Raw genomic sequence first — 27,111 nt, 5'->3', positions numbered from 1 at the left:
TTTCCCACTTTAATCCTTACAACCTCTACAGTCTATTCTCAATACAGCAGCCAAAGTGATCCTGTAAAAATCTACATCAAACCATATCATTCCTCTGTTCAAATGCCTGCATATGTTCCCTAATTCACTCAGAGTAAAAACCAAAGTCCTAACAATGCCTACAAGGCCCTATGTAATCTGGCCTCTATTATCTCCAATCTCATCTCCTATTCCTCTTTCTTTCACTCCTCTGCTCCAGCCACAGTGGGCTCCAGCTATGCCTTGAATATACCAGGCATACCCCTACCTTAGGGACCTTGTACTGGCTATCCTCTCTGCCTACAAGACTCACTACCAGATACCCAAATGGCCAACCCCCTTACTTCCTTCAAGTCTGCTTAAGTCTCACCTTAATAAGGCTCACCCTGACCAGCCCCTTTAAAATTGCAATCTTTCCTGCCCCTTCACCATTCTTCCCCATCACCACAGCCTGCTCCAGCATTCTCAATCACCCTTACCATATTTTTTCTTTTTTGCCACAGCACTAATCACTTTCTGACATACTATATACCTATTTATTATTTATTATCTGTCTCCCCGACTAGAACATAAGCGCCACAAGAGCAGGGATCTTTGTGTTTTATTTGCTGGCACACAGTAAGTGCTCAATAAATATTACTGGATGAATGACTTAAAAAATGAATTCTAGGCATTGTTCTAAGCATATTTAAAAGATTATCCCACTTAATTACCAAAATAATCCTTAAGGTGGGGTGCTATTACTAATAATTTGACAGATGAGAAAACTGAAGCACAGAGAGGATGAGAACTTGCCTAAGTTCACACAGTTGGCAAGTGAGGAAGTCCGTTTCAGAGAGGCAGTTATTTGAGTTACGCCATACTCCTTAAATTTTTTGTGAGATGAGATGGAACCTTATTCCACAAATAAAGTAAATCATAAAGGTAAATCCCTAGATGAGAATTAAGGGTAACAACACACTCAAGGAAAGAGATGCAGCCTGAACAGAAAATTCAAGAATGGGGACTTCCCTGGTGGCGCAGTGGTTAAGAATCCGCCTGCCAATGCAGGGGACACAGGTTCGAGCCCTGGTCCAGGAAGATCCCACGTGCCGTGGAGCAACTAAGCTCGTGCGCCACAACTACTGAGCCCACGTGCCACAACTACTGAAGCTCATGTGCCTAGAGCCCGTGCTCAGCAACGAGAAGCCACCACGATGAGAAGCCCGTGCACTGCAACGAAGAGTAGCCCCTGCTCGACGCAACTAGAGAAAGCTGTGCACAGCAACGAAGACCCAACACAGTGAAAAATAAAAATAAAAAAATAAATTTATAAAAAAAGAATGGCCGAGGGAAAGGCAAATGGCTCAGATTGACTGAATGAAGGGGTTAATGCAAAGACTTACAGGAGGTATCACTAGAAATGGAAGTTAGGACGTATGATGAAGGATCTTCAAGAAAGAACTGATGAGGACTTCCCTGGTGGTCCAGTGGGTAAGACTCTGCGCTCCCAGTGCAGGGGGCCTGGGTTCAATCCCTGGTCAGGGAATTAGATCCCGCATGCATGCCACAACTGAGATCCCACGTGCCACAACTGAAACCCGGCGCAGCCTAAATAAATAAATAAATATTAGATAGAAAGAAAGAACTGATGAGAAGACAAAGTATCTGTGAGTTTGTAATATTGCAAAGGGAACAAAATGTCTGCAACCCAAGTATACCTTGAAGGAAAGTAACTCTATTATATATCTCGAAAAAAAACGATGCAAAATTTAATTCATACACAGGCATGGCCTCCAAACTAAGTTTTACATATAGATTCTCTGTACCACCATCCTCTTAACCATCACATGAAAATCCTTAGCAATCCCTACAGGAAGAGGCAGCTTTATTCAGACTAAAGGAAAAGGTGTTATCAGAGGCCACAGCCAAGCACTAACTTTCATTTCAGATGCTAATGGAATGGAAAAGAGAAAATAGTATCCATAAATGTTTCTTTCTCACATTTAGGAATCACTTTCTTAAAAAGAAGAGTGTGGAGAGTGAGGCAGGAAAAAGGGGAAGTTTCTTCATTGTCCTTTGCAATGCTCTGCACAAGGAGGGTAAACCCAGTGCCTTTGCTCTTCCCATTACTTAGGGAACAAATAATAATTAGGAAAATTATGCAACAAATGTTTATTGTGGGCTTCCTCTGTGTACTACATAGAGTAATAAATGCAGACTTCTTCCCCATCTCAAACTTTTTAGAGATTACTCGGTACCCCATTAGAGGTTATTTCACTCAGTGCCTTTGCAGATAAACCAGCTATTCAGGCTAAGAAGTGACCCTATGGTTGCTGGTATGTATTATGATCATAGCATTTTCCCCAAAAGCCAAGGATAAGCTTCTGACACATCAATCATGTAATCCAACACACCTCTCTCTTTGTAAAGAATGCTTTATAGGCAGAACTGAGTACAGGATGGGAATGTGAGCTGCATACACCTCCTTTTGGATATTTTGGTTGATAAGACCATGCAATCCAGCAGAGCAGGCTGGAATTCTGCCAAACAAGCTCATATCCCCAGAAAAACTAATGACATTCATTGGGCTAGCAGGGAGGAGTATTTTTTCTTTATGAATTATCAGAGCTAGCTTAAGTCCTATGGAGACCCTAAGCATTGAAAGGATTATGGTACCTTCCTCTCCCACGCATACATAATTCAGGATGAGTGTAATTAATTCCAATAAATTTCTGATTTTCTCATGAGGACAACTTCAATAATTGAAATACCAAAAATGAAATTATTTCCACAAAAAATTTAGAGATGCCCCTCCTACTTTGTTAAGCATGTATATGATTTACCTGTTGGGTATTTATCACCATATATTATGAACTGACAAAAGTCTGGGGGCTGAGAACCCCTTAAGTGGCTTAAACTTAGCCAAGGCTACCGTTAACCTTTCAAACAATTTACGATCTGTAATATCTTCTGCCTTATGCCCACTCCAGTGCATACCCAAGGAAAGAGCCTGTAATACCGTCTTCCTTTTACACCCCCTCTAACTTCCTTTTTCAGTGATGGATCCTTAGAGAACCCTTCCACGATTCAAGGGTCCTTCATCACAAATAGTTTGGAAAGCATTGGTTGTAACTGCTATATCTACCAATGCTGTATGACAAGAGTGTGGAAGAGAATACAGAATAGGAGAGTTCCCAAAAGATCATACCTGGTCAGTTCAACGGGTAAACAGGAAAATGAAATACTACAGTGGGCTCTATAACCAGCACACACTACTGCATGTGCCTCACAATCATGTATATCGTAGGTTCTCAAATGGACGGGTCTTTGAATGCTCCTGCCACAGCAAACTATTCCTAAACACAAAATAGGACTTCATATACTTCTCAATTCATGTATAAATGTATTTCTTTAAAGATTTTATTCAGCTTTCGATGCATTGTACGTATGTCGATCAGTGGTTTCTGTCTTCAGTTGTAAAATTCTGGAGCATAGATGTTAACACTCCACAGTTTTCTTTTAGTACTATCATAACCTGTATTTGCAGCTCTAATTATTATTATTTTTTTAAATTTTATTTATTTTATTTATTTATTTTTGGCTGCATTGGGTCTTCATTGCTTCACACGGGCTTTCTCTAGTTGCGGCGAATGGGGGCTACTCCTTGTTGCGATGTGCAGGCTTCTCATTGCAGTGGCTATTCTTGTTGCGAAGCACAGGCTCTAGGCGCACGGGCTTCAGTAGCTGTGGAACGCGGACTCAGTAGTTGTGGCTCGCGGGCTCTAGAGCGCAGGCTTAGTAGTTGTGGCGCATGGGCTTAGTTGCTCCGCGGCATGTGGGATCTTCCCGGACCAGGGCTGGAACCCATGTCCCCTGCATTGGCAGGCGGATTCTTAACCACTGCGCCACCAGGGAAGTCCCCTGCAGCTCTAATTATTAAAAAAGCCAATTCTAGCAGGGTCTGAGATCACAGGCCTGAATTTCTGCCCCTACCATCTAATCAGTGTGTGGTCCTTCCCTATACCATTCATATCTATTGTCTAACCTCTCTGTCAGACTTGATGAAAGCAGAGCCTATGGTTAACTGCTGCTGACCATTATACTGAGGCCCTGTGCTAGTTAAAGGCTTCATCTCTACAGTTGCTATGGTAACTATCCCCTTCCTCTCCCTACAACCTATTCTGGCTCTGCCTCCACGTGGCACTCTTTTCTGATTGCAGAAGAGGAGGCCTGCACATCTCTCTGTGCTCTTTGCCAGATTCAGATCTGCAAATTGTGGGGTGAAGGTGTAGCAGAGCATTGTCTCATGCGTCATATAGGGTGAGGCATCCCCACCGTCTTATGTTCTGCCAGTACTATTTCTCCCTCTCTGCTACAAAAAGGATTTTCAGGGCCCTGTCCTTTTTTAAAAACTGAGATGTAATTGACATATTATGTTCATTTCAGATAGGGCCATATCCAAATTGCAGAATGGATTGGATATTTTGCTAAATACATGTTCCATGATAGGAACCAGGACTGCTGTGAGGTACTCAAAATGCAGACACTGTCCAATCCTCCTCAGGGCCTCCAGAGGAGGCCTCCAGTAGTTCACATGCAGCCTTGCTGAATCAAGTGCTGTGCTCCTTTCTTCCCTGTACATCCGGAAAGTACAAGGCAAATGGGACTCCAAAAAGTGCTGCTGGAGCCCTAGGGTGAAAGACAAGCTCTGTCTTATACATACACATACAGAATGATTCAGTATCCTGTGTAAAAGAAGACACTGGAGTGCAGAGTAGGTGGTGGAGACACACTGAGGAAAGGGGGAGGGTAGACTTACAGCACCACACCATTTTTACAAGGATGTTCCAGTCAGTCATAAAACAGTGCCAGCCTCCTCAGTCCTCTTTCACATCCCCTGGTTTTTCTTCTGTTTTGTTTTGTTTTTAATTTTGGAAGGGCCAACCTCTTCACTGGTTCAAACACTGCCCCTTCTATTTTGAGAATTCCCTGGGGGAAGTAATACCATTGTCTCCCAAGGTTACCCAACTCACTGTGTCACATTACTTGCAGTTGGGTAGGTCTTTCCTGGGTTTTACTCAAACCCCCCTTGCTGCAGTCTGAGCTCATTGCCCTCAGCAGAGATGGCGATGAGCCAACCACTATCTTCGGAATAACAACTCACCAGGGACTCAGGGCCGGAAGGTCATTCTGTCCCTCCAATACTGCACAGCCTTCCAGAGCACACCCAGGGCCTGAGGCAATGACGACAGAAACACCAAGGATGCAATGTAGGACCCTGGCAGGCAGTGACAGAAGGAAAAAAAAAAAGCTCCAGACAATGATAATACAAACACACCGACAAAGAACGATGCACCCAAACAAACTCAGAGTCAGAGAGGGACAAGATGGCTCCCCTCAGTTCGGGCGAGGCTGCGGAATTGCCAGACAGCACTTATCCGGGAAATATCCTAACTAGAAGCTTCTTCTGGCGCCGAGGCAATAGACTCGCCCCTCCACCCGGCCCTCAGAGCCCCCATTCCTACTCAAGTCGGAGTGGGAGCTCCCTCTAGAAAACGACTGGGGGCGAAGGGGGACAGTCACGCCCCCGCCCCCCAGGCACAGCGAAACCGCAGAGCCAGAGCACGCGGCCCCAGGCCGGCCCCTGCGGCGCCAACGATCCGCCCCCTGACAGGCAGCAGCCAATGAGCGGCTCCTGCCGCCGGCCTTTAAGAACCGCGCGCACTCTCCCTGCAGCGGATGCTGCCGGCCTAGCACTCCAACGGAGTTTCCATGGAGACCGAGGCTGGGCCCCGGCGGCCTTTCGACGTTGCCATGGAGACAAGTCCCGGGCTCGGGCTCCGAAGCCCCGGCTCTCTGCTGGCTCAGAACCCCGCGGAGCCGCTGTGCGAGGCCGGAGCCGCGGTGGCGGCGGCACGCTGGGACCTGCAGAAACACTCTTTGCTCATCGTGATCGGCGATATCGGTACAGAGAATCAGCTGAGGGCCGTTCGGGCCCACCTTGAGCAAGGTGAGCTTGCTGTCCTGGCTGCGCTCGGGACATCCTCCATCCCGTGCTTCTCTGCCATGTGCATCCTCCATCCCTAGCGTGCACTTCCTGAGATCTGCGCACCCTGTTAATCTGAATCATCAGCCCCTGTCACCTGCATCTTCAGTGTCACGCGTTCATATCCTCCCGAGCTGCCAACATCTCACATCTCCATCCTTCCCGCACACCCCATGGCGTTCGCAGTCTCCCTGAGGCAGGCGGGAGCGTGGGGGAGGGGGGAGCTGAGCAGTGCCTGGGTGGGGGGCCCTCTGGTTACACCCCTCCCTCCCGCAGTGTCTTGGGCCAGAGGTCCTGAAAGTCGTCACCATCCCCTGGAGAGTCCATGTCCCTACCTTAGTTTCTTCTTTAGGGCGTCTGAACAGGAACAGGGTGCGTTTTGAACGCCGCAGACAAATCTCAAATATCCCAGTGCCAGCGGCCAACCTGAGAGAGTGACCTTCGTGGCCACAAGCTCCTCAGTCCTCCACTGCCTGTGGCGCAGTGCTGCGGAGCCACCTGCGGGTGGAAGCATGCCGCGGGGGAGTGGAGGCAAGGAGGGGGCCACAGAAGGAGAGTGTAGAATCCTACTTACCTGTATGGGGAAGGCAGGCCCTAGTATCTGGGAATGGGCCCTTGGGTGTCACTTCTATCACAATTGGGCAACTGCGCAAGAAAATTCCTACATACAAACTCGTTAATGACCAAATTTAGCCTAAACTCTGCACTTCTCCCTCTGGCTCAGCAAAGCCCAAGAAAGGCACAGGATGGGAGCTAGACATAGGCACTAGCCACATTTCTTAAAGACATCAGTGAGGCTGATCATGGCAGCCGTCCTTATCCCCTCCCTCTCCTTACCCCTTCTGTGAGCTTGGAAATGCTCCCACAAGTCCAATCCCTCTGACCTTATCTAGGTCCCTCTTTGTTTCTTTTTCTCTCACAGGGATTCTCTCCTGGAACATTGATTTATCATCCATTGACTTGAACCAACAATTGAGACTCTTCATTACCCGGCATCTAGCTCACTTCTCCTCAGAGGTCAAAGGTTAGGACCAGTGTCATTTGTCTCAGTCCTTTGGGTGAGGGCTGGTCACAGAAGAGCAGAAGTCCACTCTCCCTGGCAGAACTGGCCTTGTGGGAAGTTTGGGTCAGGGAGGGAGGGACTCCTGAGAGGAAAGTTGTAAAGCTCCTTAACTATCCCCACATACCCAGTACATTTCGCAGACAGATGGTATGATGGTGGAGGAAGCCTGGAGAACATAATTTCTACTTGAGAAGAGGGTGGGTTATGGACAGCCACTGACATGCAGTAAGGGAACGTGGTACCTCTTGAGTGATCAGTCATCTCCCAAGTAAAAATTCCTTTTTTTTGTTTGTTCCCCTTTCTGTATGCCCTGGCCTCCTTGCTTCCCTTTGCAGAGACCCTTGAACCTCCCACTCACCTTCCCAGATCCTTGCTTAGCAGTTTCCCTCAGGCTGCACAGGCTCCAGGTTTCAGGGTTTCTGCCTCCTCCTTTGGCTCAGTCAACAGATGTCCAGAGCAGAGCAGAAACCTTGTACCAAAGGCTGATGAGCCCATGAAATCCAGAGTAGAAGCAGGGTTTCCTGGATTTACTGCTGCAAGAACTAGTCATACTTTGAGGTTTGGCACTGAGATCAAAGTTCACAGGATGCAGCTTCCCATTCTGCTGTGTGGGAGAAATGGTCAGGAATTTGAGAAAATAATATTTTAGGAGTTATTATTCCACAACAATATCTGTGGGGAGACTGCAGAAAGCCCTACACCCCATTATAAAAGTGCTGGGCATCTGCTCATGTTATTGGTAAATGTTGACAAACCAATTCATACACCAGTGTCTTTACGGAATATAAATCCACCCAACTCAACAGTCACTGCCATCAAATGACTGAATTCGTATCTTATACAGATAATTCTCAATTATCCAGCATAATAGATAGTCACTTCCCTTCTTTTCCTGCTCCTCCTGCTAACTGCCACATGGTTGGTCATTTCCCTGATCACCTACTCCTCTGCTGCTCCTGGAGAGAGAAGACATGATTAATATGACTAATGCTCCATTATCTTAGGAATATGTGCAGCATTTTTAAAATGTGAGTCTGGCATCTTCTTGATGTGACTGGCTTCCTATGAAGGTAACCAGTCACTGTTTTGAGACTGCCTTCTGTTTAGTATTACTCATTTCATGGCTTCCTCCATTAGCTCTAATAATTTTAAAATCAACAGTTTTACCACTCGATTAATCCTAGGAGCTTTGGTGCAAGGCTGGATAAAGGGACGGCAGCATGAAATTAATGACTGAACTGAAGTTTGGGGAGTATCTGCTGATGTTATTAATTCACACTGAATTCTCCAACCTTGTCCTTTTGGACACGGATGTAAGAGTAGGATGCCTTCTGGAATGATGTAAGAATGAATAGAACTTAAACAAAAACACCTAGCCGTTCTTCAGATTAAGATTTGGAGATGCTTGGGAAAACACTTACAGGGAGATGCGTAGTTACTCTCAGGGACCTCTCAGAAACAAGCACTGATATACAAGCACCTACTAGATCTTCTCAAGCAAAGAGTTTTACCATGGTGTTCTCAAGAGGCTTAGGGCCATTATACCCAAGATCAGGGCTTACTTTTGAGTTTTTTTAGGTTTGGACATTTTCATGGTGGCCTGTGTATGTCCCTGGAGAATAGTGGAGAATTTCCTGGAAAACCCCACAAGGCCCAAGACAGCCACAGCCCCACCCCTGCTGGCTCCTCTTTCAGCTGTCCCCGCAAACAACAGCCCAGAGCAGCTGCAGACACTTCCCCTCCCTTCAGCCTCCATTAGTGGGGAGGCAAAGGGAACCAGGCTGCTGGGATGGGCTCAGTGGAATATGCTAGTACCTTATGATTTAATCCTTTCTGCCCACCCCATAGGCTGGGCCACCATCCCTCTCACTTCTCAAGCCCTGGGCCAAAATGTTGAAAAGGAGGACAAAAATTTATCTTGCTATGATAGGGAGAGTGTAATCATTCCTGCCACTACCCCCCGCCCCCCCCCACACACGGAGGGGACCCTTTGATGGAGCGTCAGTGGCCCAGCTCCTTCTAGTGGTCAAATGTGGTAAAGGCTTTGTACCACTTTTGTCTCCAGTGGTGACTTGGAGCCTTCCTTTCTAACTCCTGCAAAAAAATCTGGAGCTTCTAAGCATTTTAAAACAAACCCAGAAACGATTAAAACAGTGGGAAACTGAGCTTAAATAACACTCTAATACTACTTCTACTATTGGGCACATATAAGAAAGGGAGAGGGCTTCATAATTTATAATTCATGATGGATATTCTAGGACTAAAAAAACACAGGCTGAAGGACCAGTTTGGAAGCCTTCTGTCTGACTCTGCATCACCACTGATGCACTCACTCAGGAAGTGTTAGTTCCTTTACTTCTGCAAACATGAAGACTATTCTGAATTAATACAACAGCTCATTGGCCCCTAGAACTGGGTTTTGCATTGCTGTCAGAAATAGGAAAGGAGGGACATGAAGAGTATTTTAAGTCCCTTCCTGCAGGCACCTCCCAGGCACCTGGGTTTACCTGGGAGCTAAGTTACTCTAGAGTTGAGATTCTGGTTTAGGATTTCCCTGATCACCTAGGTGACCGCTCATAAATCTTCCACAAAAGGGAGACAGACTTCCAGTGGTATTTGTGCATTGCAGGTTTAGGATTCTAGGAATGAAGGACTTTTTCATCTTTTATGTCATTCACTCCTCATAGCATTGTTGGAGGATGGTACTAATATTACACTCATTTTATAATTCAGGAAGCAAGCTTTCAGAGGGCTTAAGTGGCTTGTTGAAAAGCATGATTAGTAAAATGGTGGAGAGGGGTCTCAAATCCAGGACTTGCGATCTCACTTTGTGTCTGAGCTCAGGCTTCCCTCTCATCTTTGGCGTCTCACTATTTCATTGCAGCAGAGCCAAGGAACACAGCGGGTGGAGGTGTGGTTGTGGTGAGTGGCTGTTCAGAGGGTGAAGGCTGAAGAAAAACTCCACTGTGAGTTGGAACCTTGCCCAGGGTGTGGCCCTTGGGGGTAACAGCTGAGAATAAGGGTGGGCTCTGCGTTGGGCTGAGAAATGTTATTTTGTTCTCAAGCTACATGTCTACTCAAGTTTCCCTCTTTGCACACTCCAGAAAGCTCCAGAAAGCAGGGAGGAGATGGAAGGTTTGAGGTGGGAGGAAATAAGAACTATGAAGTTGCAGAAAGGAGGTGTTTCCCCTTTGTGATGTTCAGAACTCAGCCTGGTTTGTGTTGTATATCTCTGTAGCTGGCCTCCTCTATCCAAGTGGGGCTGTTGCCATGTTGCTGCTTTGCATCCCCGGATCTCAGCAAGGATTCCTCCCCTCTGGAGTCCCCCTCCCCCCCTTGCACTGGTGACTCAGCTCCTCCTCTCCTCTGGTGGCAGTTTAGGGGGGATGGGGATGCTGAGAGCAGAGACTATTTTGGCTTCTCTGACCTTCAAAAGCTGCTCTTGGCAGCCAGGGGCAAGGGTGGGGCTGGTGCTGGGCTAAGAGTGGGTGGATGTCATTGTGAGGAAGGCAGTAGGAATCGGCCAGGACTGGGGAGGGATGATGGAAGGGAAGAGGGCAGGGGCACATGAGCATTGCCCCGTTGGAACTGAGTGCTGGAGCTCTCCAGGTCCTCTCTTTGAGTCCTAGAGCACGTGTCACCAAATCTGAGACAGGGGTAGAGACTAAGGAAACAGGGCCAATGTTAGAAGGATTAAGATCCTATAAAATGGAGACATCAAAGAGACATAGCGAAGTGCAGAGACAAGGAGAACAGGGACCCAACACCCTACAAAGTCATTACAAGATCTTTTTAGTCCAAAGAGTACTTTCTGTGACATTTAATAATTGGCCTAGAGTAAGAAAATCTTGTACGCCTGGGGCCCTGGTGATTTTCCTTCATCCCTTTAACTATTTCACTGAAAGGCAAAAAGTGCCCTGAATCTTCAGAAAATGCCTCTTCATACCCAATGACCAAGAATCCCAAGTATCAGTGCCTGTGTGGTTGCTGTGCTGTGCTACATCGGCACAGAATTGTATGCGGTCTTAGGGCCCCTGTGCCCCACCCCCGATGGGCTAGAGATGGACTAAGGACCATGTGTCCACTCCAGGATTTCAAACTACCCTCCAACCTAAAATGAGACTTATTTCTGCACTCCGACCCCATTTCTACAGCTGTGGCTCAGAAGCCAGCAGAGCTCAGCGCAACTCCCTCCCTTCAGTCGTCCCCAGCCTTCTCAAGTAGTCCCCCCTCACTCCTACCCCATGCTCTCAGGCCCCCAGCCTCTTTGTCTCCTGCTCCTCCAGGGATTGAAGGTCACTCCCTGAGTCTGAGGGGAGAGGCAGCAGATGGTTTCGGAGAGAAGGGGGGAGGGCCCAAGCAGCCCATACCTCCTACGTCCCCCCAGTGTGCAGCACAGGACTTTGGTCTTTTGGCTGATGCTAAAAGAATATTTCTTAACTAAGCGGGGTTGGGGGAGAAGGGCCCTGTGGGCCATTGGAGACCACCCTGGCTCTGAGCTGCTAGACAACTCCTCAGGTCCCAGCCAAGCAGAAGCACCAGATCACTGACATTGTGAAGGCAAAGAAACAGTTAAGTCTCCAGTGCCTCGTCATGGACCAGCCCCTCTTCCCCGCCCTGGTGCCGCCCTCACCATCAAGCGCCCCCCCCCCCACTCCCACCCCTAGTGCCGCAGACTCGTCCCCGAAGCTGCCGGCTGAGGCCGGAGCCACAGCCTCGATGAGGGTCTCTCTCCCACACCCCAGGGTAAGAACCGAACCGAACTAAAGGGCTTGGCGTGGGGCACGGGGGATGCTGTGATAGGGAGGTGGGATGCGGGTAATGGGAAGGGAGTTGATACCTCATCTGGTGTGTCTGGAACTAGCCCAGCGGGGTGGGCAGGGTGGGGGAACAGAGAGAGGAGATGAACTGGCTGTGGGGCCAGCCTGGACCCAGAACCAGGTGGAAGCCAATGGGGCCGGGACCGTGACAGGCCACCTCGCGGGCTGAGCTGGGCTGAGCTGAGCTGGGAGCCAGCCGCCTAGGGGCAGCCGCAGAGGGTGGTGTCACTGGCTCTGCCCCGAGGCCTGGGGCTCTGGTGGCGTTTGGGGGCTCTGTCTTTGGTGGGGGCAGAAGAATCTGAGGGAAAGGCGGACGTTATGGGAAGGCACCTGATGGGAGGGTCTCTGGGTGTCAGCTGCTAGATTGCTCAGCTGCTCTTATGCTGGGGGGTGAACGGGACTGCGAGTTTTTGCCAAGTATGGGAAGGTGGGGACACTATGGAAAAGAAGGAAGGAAAGGGTCATTAAGACGTGGCATGCGCCTCCTCACAGACCAACCTATTTGCAGCGTGCTCCCCACACCCATTCCCTGCGACGAGCTTGAAACTTGGGCTGCGAGCCCCCCTTTCTGGCTCCCTCCGGGGATGGAGAGGCCGCTCCGGAGATTGAGAGCACTCCCTCCGCAGCAGCTGCCCCGCATTCCCCGTCCTGTCAACCCCACAGGTTCCCAGTCACGGCCTCCCACCCCACCTCATCTCTGCTTCCCTTCCCAAGATGGGGGCTCTGAACAGAGAAGCCAGTTCCTTCTCCCTCTCTGCGTCCCCCCCTCCCCGCCCCCCGTGTAGAGGCAGCCAAGAAAATGACTTGTCATGCTGGTGGGGGGGGGGTGGGGGCGGAGCTGGAGCCTGAGCTCAGCGCGCACACTCACACTCGCTCACACACTGCGGCAGACTGCAGCTGCCCGGGCGCCCCCCTCCCCGGCCGCCTCCCTGCGGAGACACCTGCCCTCCCGCCCGCTCAGCCTCAGCACCCGCAGCCCACCCACCAGCCCCATCTCTGGCAAAGGGACTGGCCCCTGCCTCACCAGGTGTCCTCTCCGAAGAAGGAGGGAAGACAAGTCAATTGCCTTCAGTGGGATCGCGGGTGGGGGGGGGTGTAGAAGAGAGAAACAGGGCTTTCCCCCAGGCCTGAAAAGGAGGAGCACAAGGTGTAAACCATGTAGTTGCCAGTCACAACCTGAGAGCACATGGGTGAGGGGCAGGGTCTTGCGCCAAGGCAAGTACTGGGATCAGAGAGGTCTATGGTTATAAGCCAGTCTAGGGGACTGCAGGGAATGGTAGACTGGGGAAGGCGGGTAGTAGATAGAAAGCAAATCCATCCGTGCCCCAGATCTTTCTCTTTCTGGCCCTCCTAGTTCAAATGTGTGACCTTGTGTGTTCGTGGTGCGTGTGGCGGGTGGGTGTGGGGGGAGAGGAACTGCCCTTCTAAGCTAAACTGCTTAGAGCTAGCCTAGGGCCAGCCGCTCCCCGAACCATGGTGTATCCCTCATCCCTCACCTGCCCAAGCCCTGCCCGTGCGTGTCTCTGAGGTGCTTCTCATCCTCTGAACCGACCTCAAAGTGTCCCTCAAGTTAATAGAAAAGAACGCTTGAACTCCTCATGGGCCCCACCTACCCTGTGCGGGGCTTGGTCTTCTGACACCATCCCTAGTTCATTTCCCCCGCAGCTGCAACTGCAGCCCAGTGCTGCCAGATCTGCCTGATCCTGGCACCATCGCTCTTCCGCTTAACAAAGGCCCTGGCCCCAGGGTCCTCTTGTCTGAGCCCCAGAAAGAGGAGAGAGCGCTGGGTCACAGAAGAGGGTCTGGGGGACAGGTTGTGTGTCCTCCCACCAATATCCTCCAGACAGCCCACTCCCCAGACCATCTGCTCAACTCCGTGTTTGTAAGGTAAATCCACTGTGTGCTGCAGTTGGTAAGGGCAGGAACGGGATGGCAGCATCCTTCTTCAGGATCTCCTGTCTAACCTAGCACTTTTTTTCTTTGCTGCATTGCTTGGTGTTTCATGTGAGCCTGGATAAGGGAAGTAGAGAGGGGATTTGATGGTGTATTATGTTCCTCCATAGCCTGGGGAATACTCTGAACCTCTCCTGCCTTATCTGTTTCTTGTTTGTGAATCCCAGACTCCCCTCTCCATGACAGAAGGCCCACAGGAGAGGTGCAAGGATGAGAGGAGAAACTGTTTGAAAGGGGTGGGTTGTGGGGAGTGAACCAGGTCTTTCTGGAGCCTGGGGACATGAAGGTGAGGTGGGATGGGGAGCTGTGAAACCTTTGGTGGTGGAAACAGTATGATTGTGTGCATGTTTGTGAGTGCAGGCTCGGCCTCTGAGGAACCAGAGCACAGAACAAGAGGTCCTATTTCTCCTCTGCATTGTAACCAACCCCCAAGGGTTTTGATAGCATAGACTTCTCTGAGTCTTTTCGAATGGGACTTCTGGCCTTGGATGGGTGTTTGAAAGGAGGATGAGGAGTCTGTACTCACTGCACAGAAGCACCCATCTCATTTCCAGGCACTCTGGCAAGAAAGCCCAGGGCAGAGGCAAGCTAGTGAGGACAGAGCTGAGTGAGGACCATCCTCCGAGAGGCCCTCCCTTCAGCTGAGCACCCCCACCCCGTCCCCAGGCAGCACCAGGAGCTTAGTGCTCGAGAGGGACAGACAGGGACAAAAGGTTCTTGTCTCCAGGGCAGTCTGAGGCGGGAGTTCCAGGCAGAGGGGGTGGCAGATGAAGGGAGGGAGAAGACAGCCGTTGTGGGAGAGGGGAGGAGGAAACCCTGAAAGGGAAGGGCTGCAGGAGCCAGTCCCTAGACCTTACTCAGCAGTAGCCAGAGTGGCAGGATCTCAGGATAAGCAGGCTTCTCTTTCCCCTAAGCCCCATTTTCTGACAGTGCATTCTTTCCTCTCCTGCCTTACACAATGCCTCTCCATTTTAGTCTATACCCACTTCCTTCAGTACAAATTCCTGCATCTCTCCCTCAGGCCAGAGGACCCTCTGCCACCAGAGTGAGATCCTAGAGACCATCGTCCTGGTAAACCCCAGTGCCGACAGCATCAGCTCCGAGGTAAGGCCAGGGCCTGTGCTTTGCCACAAGGGCCTGTTGAAAGTGCCATAACCCACCCTTGCCAGTGCTACTGCTGTAAGGCCAGGAATTCCCAGACTTGGCTTTGAGCCATCCTCTCTCTGCCATCTAAGCTGCCTCACAATCCCAGCCCCATCCTGGAGGTGCTGTGGGGCTACCAGTGGGGAGCGTGTCCTTGCAGAACTGAGGGGGACCAGGAACATTCTGTGCCCTTCCCTGGGCTTCCTCTCTCTGTGACCAGTCCTCTCCTTCCACTCTAGGTTCACCACCTCCTTAGCAGCCCATCAGCTCACAAACTACTGATCCTGAGTGGGCAAAGTTTAGAGCCTGGGGGAGACCTCATCCTACAGAGTGGCACCTACTCCTATCAAAACTTTGCCCAGGTCCTTCAAAACCCAGAGGTAAGTTCTATGTCTGAGTGTCTAGGAGGAACAGAACATGGGGTAGGACTAGAGCTGTGGGGAGGGATCCAAGGAAGGGAAAATCCCACATTCCTTGACCACCAGGGATGCTGGCAGAATGGTAGGAGATCACCTCAGAGAGAGATGGAGATTAGCAGATTGAGTCTGAGTTGGCTTGCGATAACCCCAATGACCTGATCAGCCTTCTCTCTCCCCTTCATCTAGATTGCCCAATTGCTCAGCAATAGAGACCCTGGGATCCAGGCTTTCCTCACTGTGTCCTGCTTAGGGGAGGGTGATTGGAGCCACCTGGGACTATCCAGTTCCCAAGAGACCCTGCACCTCCGGCTAAACCCTGAGCCCATGCTGCCCACCATGGATGGCGTGGCTGAGTTCTCCGAGTACGTCTCTGAGACCGTGGATGTGCCATCCCCCTTTGACCTGCTGGAGCCCCCCACCTCAGGGGGCTTCCTCAAGCTCTCCAAGCCATGCTGCTACATCTTCCCTGGCGGCCGCGGGGACTCTGCCCTCTTTGCCGTTAATGGTTTCAACATCCTGGTGGATGGTGGCTCTGATCGCAAGTCCTGCTTCTGGAAGCTGGTGCGGCACCTGGACCGCATTGACTCCGTGCTGCTCACACACATCGGGGCAGACAACCTGCCAGGCATCAACGGACTCCTGCAGCGCAAAGTGGCAGAACTGGAGGAGGAGCAGTCCCAGGGCTCTAGCAGCTACAGTGACTGGGTGAAGAACCTCATCTCCCCCGAGCTTGGAGTCGTCTTCTTCAACGTGCCCGATAAGCTGCGGCTGCCTGATGCCTCGCGGAAGGCCAAGCGCAGCATTGAGGAGGCCTGCCTCACTCTGCAGCACTTAAACCGCCTAGGCATCCAGGCCGAGCCCCTCTACCGTGTGGTCAGCAACACCATCGAGCCGCTGACCCTCTTCCACAAGATGGGTGTGGGCCGCCTGGACATGTACGTCCTCAACCCTGTCAAGGATAGCAAGGAGATGCAGTTCCTCATGCAAAAGTGGGCAGGCAACAGTAAAGCTAAGACAGGCATTGTGCTGGCTAATGGGAAGGAGGCTGAGATCTCGGTGCCCTACCTGACCTCCATCACTGCTCTGGTGGTCTGGCTACCAGCCAACCCCACTGAGAAGATTGTGCGCGTGCTTTTTCCAGGGAATGCTCCCCAGAACAAGATCTTGGAGGGCCTGGAAAAGCTTCGACACCTGGACTTCTTGCGCTACCCCGTGGCCACGCAGAAGGAGCTGGCCACTGGGGCTGTGCCTGCCAACCTGAAACCCAGCAAAATCAAACAGCGGGCTGATAGCAAGGAGAGCCTCAAGGCCACAACCAAGACAGCCGTGGGCAAGCTGGCCAAACGGGAGGAGGTGGCCGAAGAGGGAGCCAAGGAGGCCCGCTCAGAACTGGCCAAGGAGTTAGCCAAGACAGAGAAGAAGGTAAAGGAGTCATCTGAGAAGCCCCCAGAGAAGCCTGCCAAGCCTGAGAGGGTGAGGACAGAGTCGAGTGAGGCACTGAAGGCAGAGAAGCGAAAGCTGATCAAAGACAAGGTGGGGAAGAAACACCTGAAAGAAAAGATATCAAAGCTGGAAGAGAAAAAAGACAAAGAGAAGAAAGAGATCAAGAAGGAGAGGAAGGAGCTCAAGAAGGATGAAGGAAGGAAGGAGGAAAAGAAGGATGCCAAGAAGGAGGAGAAGAGGAAAGATACCAAACCTGAGGTCAAAAAGATTTCCAAGCCAGACCTGAAGCCCTTTACCCCTGAGGTACGTAAGACCCTCTACAAAGCCAAGGCCCCCGGCAGAGTCAAGATGGAGAAGAGCCGGGCTGCCCGTGGGGAGAAGGAGCTGTCCTCTGAGCCCCGGACACCCCCAGCCCAAAAGGGGGCTGCACCATTCCCAACAAGGGAGCTGGCCTTGTCTTCACCAGAGGATCTCACACAGGACTTCGAGGAGTTGAAGCGTGAGGAGACGGGGTTGCTGGCTGAACAAAGGGACACAGGACTAGGAGAGAAACCACTCCCCCCAGACACTGCAGAGGAGGGACTCCCAAGCACAGTGGCCCCGGGGGCACCACCCTCTGTCCCAGGGCTGGAACCAGAAGAGCCTGTGATAAAGGAGAAAGAGGCTGTCGCAGACATCCCTGAGGAACAAGGCAGCAAGGACAGAGGCCCAGACTCTGGGGCTGAAACAGAGAAAGAGAGAGCCCCCTGGGAGGATAAAAAGGCAAAGGAATCAGAGGGGCTCCCCGACAGAAAAGAAGCCAGAGAGGAAAGTGAACCTGAGGTAAAGGAGGATGTGATAGAGAAGGCCGAGTTAGAGGAAATGGAGGAGCTGCACCCTTCAGACGAGGAGGAAGAGGAAGAGACAAAGGCTGAGGGTTTTTACCAAAAACATATGCAAGAAGCCTTGCAGGTAACGCCAAGGGGCAGGGAGGCTCTCGGGGGCCAGGAACTAGGACTCCAAGGCAAGGCCCCTGAGAAGGAGACCTCGTCATTCCTAAGTAGCCTGGCCACCCCTGCAGGAGCCACTGAGCACGTCTCTTACATCCAGGACGAGACAATCCCTGGCTACTCAGAGACCGAGCAGACTATCTCAGATGAGGAGATCCATGATGAGCCGGAGGAGCGCGCAGCTCCACCTAGATTTCCTACAGGTACCTATGACCTCCCTGGGCCTGAAGGTCCTGGCCCCTTTGAGGCTAGCCAGCCTGCAGACATTGGTGTTCCCACCACCCCCAGCAAAGGCTATGGAGCGCCAGAGTCGGAACTCACCTACCCCCCCAACATGGTGGCCGCCCCTCTGGCTGAAGAGGAGCATGTGTCCTCGGCCACCTCAATCACTGAGTGTGACAAGCTTTCTTCCTTTGCCACATCCGTGGCTGAGGACCAGTCCGTGGCTTCACTCACAGCTCCCCAGACAGAGGAGACAGGTAAGAGCTCCCTGCTGCTTGACACGGTCACAAGCATCCCCTCCTCCCACACGGAAGCCACTCAGGGCCTGGACTACGTGCCATCAGCTGGTACCATCTCACCCACCTCCTCACTGGAAGAAGACAAAGGTTTCAAATCACCACCCTGTGAGGAGTTCTCCGTGACTGGGGAGTCAGAGAAGAGAGGAGAGATTGTACAGAGAGGCTTGTCTGGAGAGAGAGCCGTGGAAGAGGAAGAGGAGGAGACCACAAATGTACAGATGTCTGAGAAACTTCACGATCAGTATGAACCCCTGATGTTTGCTGCCCCTGGCCACACCCTACATCCCGGGGAACCAGCCGTTGGAGAAGCGGAGGAGCGCTGCCTCAGCCCAGATGACAGCACAGTGAAGATGGCCTCTCCCCCACCATCTGGCCCACCCAGTGCCACCCACACGCCCTTTCATCAGTCCCCAGTGGAAGAAAAGTCTGAGCCCCAAGACTTTCAGGAAGCAGACTCCTGGGGAGATACTAAGCATACACCAGGTGTGGGCAAGGAAGATGCTGCAGAAGGGACAGTCAAGCCGGGGCCTGAAGAGGGCACACCAGAGGAGGAGGGAACGTTGCCTCCTCCCAGAAGCCCCCAGGCCCAGGAAGCACCCATCAGCATTGTTGGAGGACATGCAGGCTGTACCGTCCCACGGCTGCCAGAAGAGGACAAAGCAATAGTCTTTGAGACTGTGGAGGCGGGAGAGCCCACAGGGCCGATTCTGGAAACAGAAGCCCGTCCCAGAGATTTGAGAACATCACACCAAGAACCTGGTGAACCTCCGAAAGATGAGGTGCTCCGGTTTCCTGACCGAGGCCTCTCCCCTGAAGAGGTGGAGTCCCCCTCTGTCCTCAGCGTGGTCTCCCCAGACACTGCCAACCAAGAAGCTGTCCCTAGGTCTCCCTGTGGCCTGACAGAGCAGCACCTACACAAAGACCTTTGGCCACAGGTATCTCCAGAAGACACCCGGTCGCTTTCTCTCTCAGAAGAGAGTCCCAGCAAGGAGACCTCTCTGGATATCTCTTCTAAGCAGCTGTCTCCAGAAAGCCTTGGCACCCTCCAGTTTGGGGAACTAACCCTAGGAAAGGAAGAAAAAGGGCCTCTGATGCAGACTGAGGACACCTCTCACCGCCTAGCCCCTGTGTCTATTCCAGAAGCCCGTGCAGCCACAGTGTCACCTCCCACAGATGGGACCAGTGGATACGCTGCACAGGCAGACGTCACAGATGAGAGCCCTGACGGAAAATTACCTGCCAGCTCCTTCTCTCACTCTACACTGTTGGGAGATGGGAAGCAGTCACCTGGAATGATCACAAGCCCTGGTGAACACATTCTGACACCTGATAGTTCCCTCACCAAGAGTCCTGAGTCCTTGCCAAGCCCTGCCATGGAGGATATTGCCATGGAGTGGGAAGATAAAGTTCCAGAGTTGAAAGACGGACCCCCAGAGCAGAAGGAGAAGGGACCTGAGCCAAAGGATGAAGTCCTACAGCAGAAGGACAAAAGTCTGGAGCAGAAGGTTACTGTCACAGAGCAGAAGGGTACAGCCATCTATCGCAAAGATGAGGCTCTGGAAGAAAAGGACAAGGCTGTGGAACAGCAGGATAAGGCTTTGGAACAAAAAGGCAGAGACTTAGAGCATAGGGACACAGCCCTGGAACAAAAGGACAAGGCCCTGGAAGGAAAAGACAAAGACTTAGAACCTAAAGACAGAGACTTAGAACCAAAAGACAGGACCTTGGAACAGGAGGACAAGGTCCCAGGAGAGGAAGATGAAATCTTAGAACAAAAAGTCAGAGACTCTGAACATAAAGACAAGGTTCCAGAGGACAAGGTCCCTGAACTGAAGGGCAAGGCCTTAGAACAGAAAGATGAAGCCCCTGAGCAGGACAAGGCCCCAGAACAGAAGGACAAGGCCTTGGAAAAGAAGGACCAGGCTTTAGAACAAAAATACTTGGCCCTAGAACAGAAGGGTGAAGCTCTGGAACAAAACATTTGTCCAAAGGCTGTTGAACAAAAAGACAAGATTCTGGAAGAGAAGGACAAAACTCAGGAGCAGAAGAGTCCTGTACAGGAGGATAAAACCATGACACTAAAGGAGAAGATCCTAGAGGAAAAATCTCCAGAAAAAGTCAAGGCTGTGGGACAGAAGGAAGAAGCTCTGCTGGAGAAGACCAAAGCTCTGGGGCTGGAAGAGAGCCCAGTGCAGGAGGACAAGGCCCGGGAGCAGGACGAGAAGTACTGGAAGGAGCAGGACGTGGTCCAGGAGTGGCAAGAAACATCTCCAGCCAGAGGAGAGCCAGCTGGAGAACAGAAGGAGCCTGCCCGGACATGGGAGGACACATCTCCTGAGCAGGAGGACAGGTACTGGAGGGGCAGAGAGGATGTGGTCCTGGAACAGGACACATACTGGAGGGAGCTGAGCTGTGAGCGGAAGGTCTGGTTCCCTCATGAGCTGGGTGGCCAGGGGGCCCGGCCACGGTTCACAGAAGAGCGGGAGAGCACTTTCCTCGATGAGGGGCCGGATGATGAGCAGGAAGTGCCCCCCTTGGAGCCTACACCCAAAAGTCCCTGGGCCTCAGACTTTAAGGGCTTCCAGGAGCCCTCACCACAGAAGGAGCTGGAGGTGGAGCGCTGGCTTGCTGAGTCACCAGTTGGGCTGCCACCAGAGGAAGAGGACAAGCTGACTCGCTCCCCTTTTGAGATCATCTCTCCTCCGGCCTCCCCACCTGAGATGGTTGGACAGAGGGTTCCGCTGGCCACAGGACAAGAGAGCCCTATCCCAGATCCTAAGCCCATGCCACCCATGAGGAATGAGCCCACCACCCCGTCATGGCTGGCTGACATCCCACCATGGGTGCCCAAGGACAGACCCCTGCCCCCTGCACCCCTGTCCCCAGCTCCAGCTCCCCCAACACCTGCCCCACAGCCACTCACTCCTGCGCCCTTCTCTTGGGACCCAGCCGAGTATGACAGTGTGGTGGCTGCAGTGCAGGAGGGGGCAGCTGAGTTGGAAGGCGGGCCATACTCCCCCCTAGGGAAGGACTACCGCAAGGCTGAAGGGGAAAGGGAAGAAGAAGGTGGGGTTGGGGTTCCTGACAGCAGCCCCCTCAGGTCAAAGGTCCCAGAGGCCAGCGCTAGCCATGCCTCTAAGGAGCCCGAGCAGACCGAGCCAGAGCAGAGAGAGCCCACACCCTATCCCGATGAACGACGCTTCCAGTATGCAGACATCTATGAGCAGATGATGCTCACTGGGCTGGGCCGTGTATGCCCCACTAGAGAGCCTCCACTTGGAGCAGCTGGGGATTGGCCCCCACATATCTCAACCAAGGAGGAGGCTGCTGGCCAATGCACGTCTGCAGAGAAGGAGCTTCCGTCTCCTGTCTCACCCCATCGCCTCCAATTCGACACTCCAACCTTCAGCTATGCAGCTCTGGCGGGACCCACCGTACCCCCCAAGCAGGAGCCTGAGCCACGGCCAAGCGTGGATCCCAGCCTCACCCCACCTGCAATACCCCCCCGTGCTCCTATCCCCCAGAGCAAAGGCCCAAGCCCCCCACTTAATGGTAACATCCTGAGCCATAGCCCAGATAGGAGAACCCCATCCCCCAAGGAACCAGGCCGTGGTCACTGGGATGACAGCACGAGTGACTTGGAGCTGGAGAAGGGGGCTCGGGAGCAGCCTGAGAAAGAGGCCCAGTCCCCAAGTCCCCCACAACCCATGCCTGCAGGCCCCTCCACCCTGTGGCCTGAAAGTGAGGCACATACCAGCCCTTCCTTGGACTCCCACCTGGGTCCTGCCCGACCCAGCCTGGACTTCCCTGCATCAGCCTTTGGCTTCTCCTCATTGCAGCCAGCTCCTCCACAGCTGCCCTCTCCAGCAGAACCCCGCTCGGCACCCTGTGGGTCCCTTGCCTTCTCTGGTGACCGAGCTTTGGCTCTGGCTCCAGGGCCCCCCACCAGAGCCCGGCATGATGAGTACCTAGAAGTAACCAAGGCCCCCAGCCTGGACTCTTCACTGCCCCAGCTCCCATCACCCAGCTCTCCCGGGGCCCCTCTCTCCAGTCTTCCGCGACCTGCCTCACCAGCCCTATCTGAAGGCTCCTCTTCTGAGGCCACCACACCTGTGATGTCGAGTGTGGCTGAGTGCTTCCCTCCCGGCCTGGAGGCTGCAGAACAAGGGTCTGTAGAGCTGGTCCCAGGAATGGAACCAGCTGCCCACGGCCTCTGGGACCTCACTTCTCTGAGCCCAGCACCTCCAGCTTCACTGGACCTGGCCCCAGCTCTGGCTCCAAGCCTGCCTGGAGACATGGATGAGGGCACCCTGCCCTGCCGCCTGGAGTGCTCAGGGGCAGCCACCAAGAAGCCAAGCCCCTTACAGGGCCCCTCCAGGGATCGTGCCACCAATGGCCCAACTGAATCCAGCCCCAAGCCCCCAGGCCCTGCCCCAGCTGAGGCTGAGAAAGGAAAGGCTGAGGCCTGTCCCGCCTGGGAACGTGGGGCCTGGCCTGAGGGAGCCGAGAGGAGCTCCAGGCCTGACACACTGCTCTCCCCTGAGCAGCCACTGTGCCCTGGAGGGGCCTCTGGAGACCAACCTAGAAGTGTCTCCCCTGAGATGGAGGCTGGGCCCCAGGGATGTGCTGCTGAGCCCCGGCCGCATCGTGGGGAGCTCTCTCCATCCTTCCTGAACCCACCTCTGCCTCAATCCACGGATGACAGTGACCTCTTAACTGAGGAAGCTCGGCTGGTAGGGAGAGGGGGGCGGCGTCGGGTGGGGGCTGCAGGGGCCACAGGGGGCCCCTGCCCCGTGGCAGATGAGACACCCCCGACGTCAGTCAGCGACTCGGGCTCCTCGCAGTCAGATTCTGACGTTCCACCAGAAACTGAGGAGTGTCCATCCATCACAGCTGAGGCAGCCCTCGACTCAGATGAAGATGGGGACTTCCTGCCTGTGGACAAAGCTGGTGGGTTTAGTGGGACTCACCATCCCAGGCCTGGCCATGACCCACCCCCTATCCCCCAGCCAGACCCTCGCCCATCCCCTCCCCGCCCTGACGTGTGCATGGCTGACCCCGAGGGGCTCAGCTCAGAGTCTGGAAGGGTAGAGAGGCTACGGGAGAAGGAGAAGACACAGGGGAGAGTCGGCCGCAGGGCCACAGGCAGGGCCAAGCCAGCGTCTCCTGCCCAGCGTCTGGATCTTCGGGGAAAACGCTCACCCACCCCTGGTAAAGGGACTGCAGATCGAGCATCCCGGGTGCCACCCCGACCACGCAGCACTCCAAGCCAGGTCACCCCAGCAGAGGAAAAGGATGGACACAGCCCCATGTCCAAAGGCCTAATCAATGGACTCAAGGCAGGACCAAGTAAGTATAACATGGAAAGTGGGAGAGATTGTGGTTTGGGGCTGGGTGTGGCTGGTCAAGGGCTCCAGTGGAAGAGAGGGAGGGTGGGAGGGAAGAAGAAGGTTGCCAAAAGAGTTCTACTTTCCCTCTACAATGAGTCCTGTGTTGTCTCCACAGCGGCCTTGGGTTCCAAGGGCAGCTCTGGCCTCCCTGTATATGTGGATCTTGCCTATATCCCGAATCATTGCAGTGGCAAGACTGCTGACCTTGACTTCTTCCGACGAGTGCGTGCATCCTACTATGTGGTCAGTGGGAATGACCCTGCCAATGGCGAGCCGAGCCGGGCTGTGCTGGACGCACTGCTGGAGGGCAAGGCCCAGTGGGGGGAGAATCTTCAGGTGAGTGGCAAGAAGCACCAAGGAGGTAGTCTGGTCAAACTTTACTCAGAGGCAGCAATGGAACACAGTCTCTATTTATAAAAGGACTGAGGGGCACTTCCCTGGCGGTCCAGTGGTTAAGACTCTGCGCTTCCACTGCAGGGGGCGCAGGTTTGATCCCTGGTCGGGGAACTGACATCCTGCATGTCGCGCAGCGCGGCGAGAAAAATAAATAAAACATAATAAAATACAAGGACTGAGTTCTTTCTCCGGGAGTGGGACTACATCCTGGACCATCAGGTGCCCCATCCCCTGACTTCACATCCTCACCTCAGGCATGTCTTGTCTCCCACCTAGGTAACTCTGATCCCTACTCACGACACGGAGGTGACTCGTGAGTGGTACCAGCAGACTCATGAGCAGCAGCAACAACTGAACGTTCTGGTCCTGGCGAGCAGCAGCACCGTGGTCATGCAGGATGAGTCCTTCCCAGCCTGCAAGATTGAGTTCTGAAAGAACCACTCTCCCTTCCCCAAGGATCTGCTCCCACAACCCCCTTAGAGAATGGCTAATGCTGAGTCCTTTGGGGTTGAGGGACATGGGAGTTGAGGGGGGCGAGGGGGACAGGATGTCTAGTGGGAACTTTGGCTGGGCTAAACGGGAGGGGTTGTGCCTCCCCTTCATCCATGCCTGAAAGGAGTCTCAAAACCAAAGGTAACAGGATTAGGATAGGGGGAGGGTGCAAAATTAGGATACAAGGTCATCTGATGCCTGAGAACCCTGGAGTGACACCCTCTCTCAGCACTGCCTAATGCTGGTGTTGGGTGGGGAGTGAGGATCATAGAGAGCAACCTCCTCCCTCATGGAGGGAGATCATATCCCCAACCCCAAGGACCTCTTTATCTTAATCTATGTATTTAGCATCCCAAGGAAGGATTTCCAATAGTAATTTATGTGACCTGGGGGCAGGATACTGTCAGTGAGGTTGCCAGAGCTGCATCCTTTCCTCCATCTCCCATTCCCTTCCCCACCAGAGTCTGGGTCCCAGCAGGGTTCTGGGGGTATGCTGCTGCTACACTGTCCCACTGCTTCTCTCCGTATCTGAATGTTTCAATCCAAAACTTGAAGCTCTTTTGACCAACAGGTTGGTGAGAGAAGAAAGGAGCTTATCCTCCCGGCCCCTGCTTCATACCATTCACATCCCAGAGCTGTGCCCAGACCAGGCCTACTGGGCAGCACAAAGGAGCAAGGAGAGCCCAGCCCCAATCGCAGACTTCTTCCAAGCTCCCTGACCTTATGAAGTTTTCACCCACCCATTCCAACTCTCCTGATCCCTTCTCATACCTGCTTGGCTTATCTGCATGTGGTCCCCTGCTGTGGCCTGGTGTGTAATGGGTTAAAAAGCCACTGCCTGACATCCTAACATTTGACACCCCAGCAACGTGTGACTCCCCCAACATTCCACTATGCCATCCTGCAGCTGAAATGGGAACGCTGGCTGCTTTTCCAGCCCCAGACTCTTGGACAGAGGATCGGGGAGGTGGAGGCCATGCCAGAGGACTTGGGGAAAATGAGAGGGAGGAAGGAAAGAGGGAGAGGAAGCTGAGCTAGGTCTTAACTCCTACTGAGTGAGATGAAAACAGGCCGAAAATACCACCCCAGGAGAGGACCTCACCCCAAGCAAGCCAATAAGCAGCCCTGCCAGACGACTGCGGGACTGAGAAATCCAGACGCTCTTCAGGGCTCAGCTTCTCTGCCAAATGACTGTGGAAACCAAAACAAGACCACCTGTGTTCTTCCTAGCTCCCACCCTCTCGTGCTGCTGTGCTCTGCTCCCTCCCACACGTCCCTGCTACAGTTCCCAGCTGCTGTGACGGAGCCACCTCCAACTCTAACAATAAATCAAGTTCATTACAGACGCCGTAGTGCTGCTTAGGCCTTTTCTGACTCCACACGTTGCTTAGTTGCTGGGCCCTGGCTTCTAACTCTCTGCTTCTACCAGCATGGTCATTTATCTTGATGCCTTTGATGACTGGAAGCAGTTCCAGGACCCAGGGAAGCCAGAGAATATAGGGCGGGTGAAGGGAGAAAAAGTTATGGGAAGCCAGCATTATTTCTGGAAATAGGTGAGAATGCCCAAGTATGGGTAATAGGAACTGAGGGTGGGGACATACATTTGTTTTGGGGGAGGAAAGAAAGGCGGGGGCCTCCTGGGAAGGGGATCTGCATACCATGGGGTCAAGCGCTAAGGACCGAATAACCAGCATCAGATACCTTGCAGATACCTTGCGTAGGAGAACACCAAAGAGGTGAGGAATTGAGGGGCCCGAAGAGATCCAGAGCCTATTGAGGTTGTAAACAGCTTTCACCTGTGCAGTCAGGCTTTCCATGAAGTATTATAAAATGTTGGATTTTCCTCTGCAGTGAAACCCTTTATAGTCCTGGGTATGTCAGGAAAGGCCAAGTTGTGAATGTGAATACATGCGGAGGGGGATATTCCAGCCCCCCTAGTGTTCTAGGCTTTCCCAGTGTAAAGACATCAAGGGGGTTAAGAAAGCACACGCCGTTTATATCAACTCCTGACACTCACTCCCAAGCATCAGTTAAAAATTAAGAGGGTGATTCCAACGATCTGGTGAGAAGGCACTGTACCCTTTGGTGCTTCACAGAGATAGAACCTCTCTTCCCGGTAACACTATTTATTTAAGAAATTTTGGGATTGTAGGCTGATTGCCATAGGGACCTCCTGGGATGTTTAATCTCCATATTTTTAAGGCCCATTCCTGCTCAACTACAATGGCTTTTGACTGGTTCAGATTAATTCAGTCACAGACATGACTGACCTACAGTCATTCATTCTTTTTTTTTAAATATTTATTTATTTGGTTGTGCCAGGTCTTAGTTGTGGCTTGCAGACTCCTTAGTTGCAGCACAGGTGCTCCTTAGTTGCGGCCAGCAGCCTCCTTAGTTGTGGCATGCGAACTCTTAGTTGCAGCATGCATGTGGGAT

At 52.6% G+C, this 27,111-nt stretch overlaps 1 protein-coding gene across 2 annotated transcripts; it reads left to right on the top strand.

The window, feature by feature from the left end:
- Nucleotides 1–5,982: 5,982 nt before the first annotated feature.
- MAP1A (microtubule associated protein 1A) lies at nt 5,983–26,365 on the top strand. Of its 2 annotated transcripts, XM_029239414.1 has the most exons (7): nt 5,983–6,010; nt 6,969–7,070; nt 14,904–14,986; nt 15,265–15,405; nt 15,631–23,746; nt 23,903–24,123; nt 24,460–26,365. In XM_029239414.1, the coding sequence occupies exons 5-7, from the start codon at nt 15,769–15,771 to the stop codon at nt 24,613–24,615; spliced, it is 8,355 nt and encodes a 2,784-aa protein (XP_029095247.1). In that variant the 5' UTR covers nt 5,983–6,010; nt 6,969–7,070; nt 14,904–14,986; nt 15,265–15,405; nt 15,631–15,768; the 3' UTR covers nt 24,616–26,365. The 2 variants fall into 2 exon arrangements, with proteins under 2 accessions (XP_029095247.1, XP_029095248.1); XM_029239415.1 differs by lacking the exons at nt 5,983–6,010; nt 6,969–7,070 and adding an exon at nt 11,766–11,855.
- The last annotated feature ends 746 nt before the right edge of the window (nt 26,366–27,111 follow it).

The sequence above is a fragment of the Monodon monoceros genome, unplaced genomic scaffold, assembly GCF_005190385.1.
Source record: "Monodon monoceros isolate NGI ecotype Baffin Bay Population unplaced genomic scaffold, NGI_Narwhal_1 Super_Scaffold_21, whole genome shotgun sequence".
Taxonomy (NCBI): Eukaryota; Metazoa; Chordata; class Mammalia; order Artiodactyla; family Monodontidae; genus Monodon; species Monodon monoceros.
Note: the sequence above shows the minus strand (reverse complement) of the source record. Positions and strands in the feature narration are given on the sequence as shown.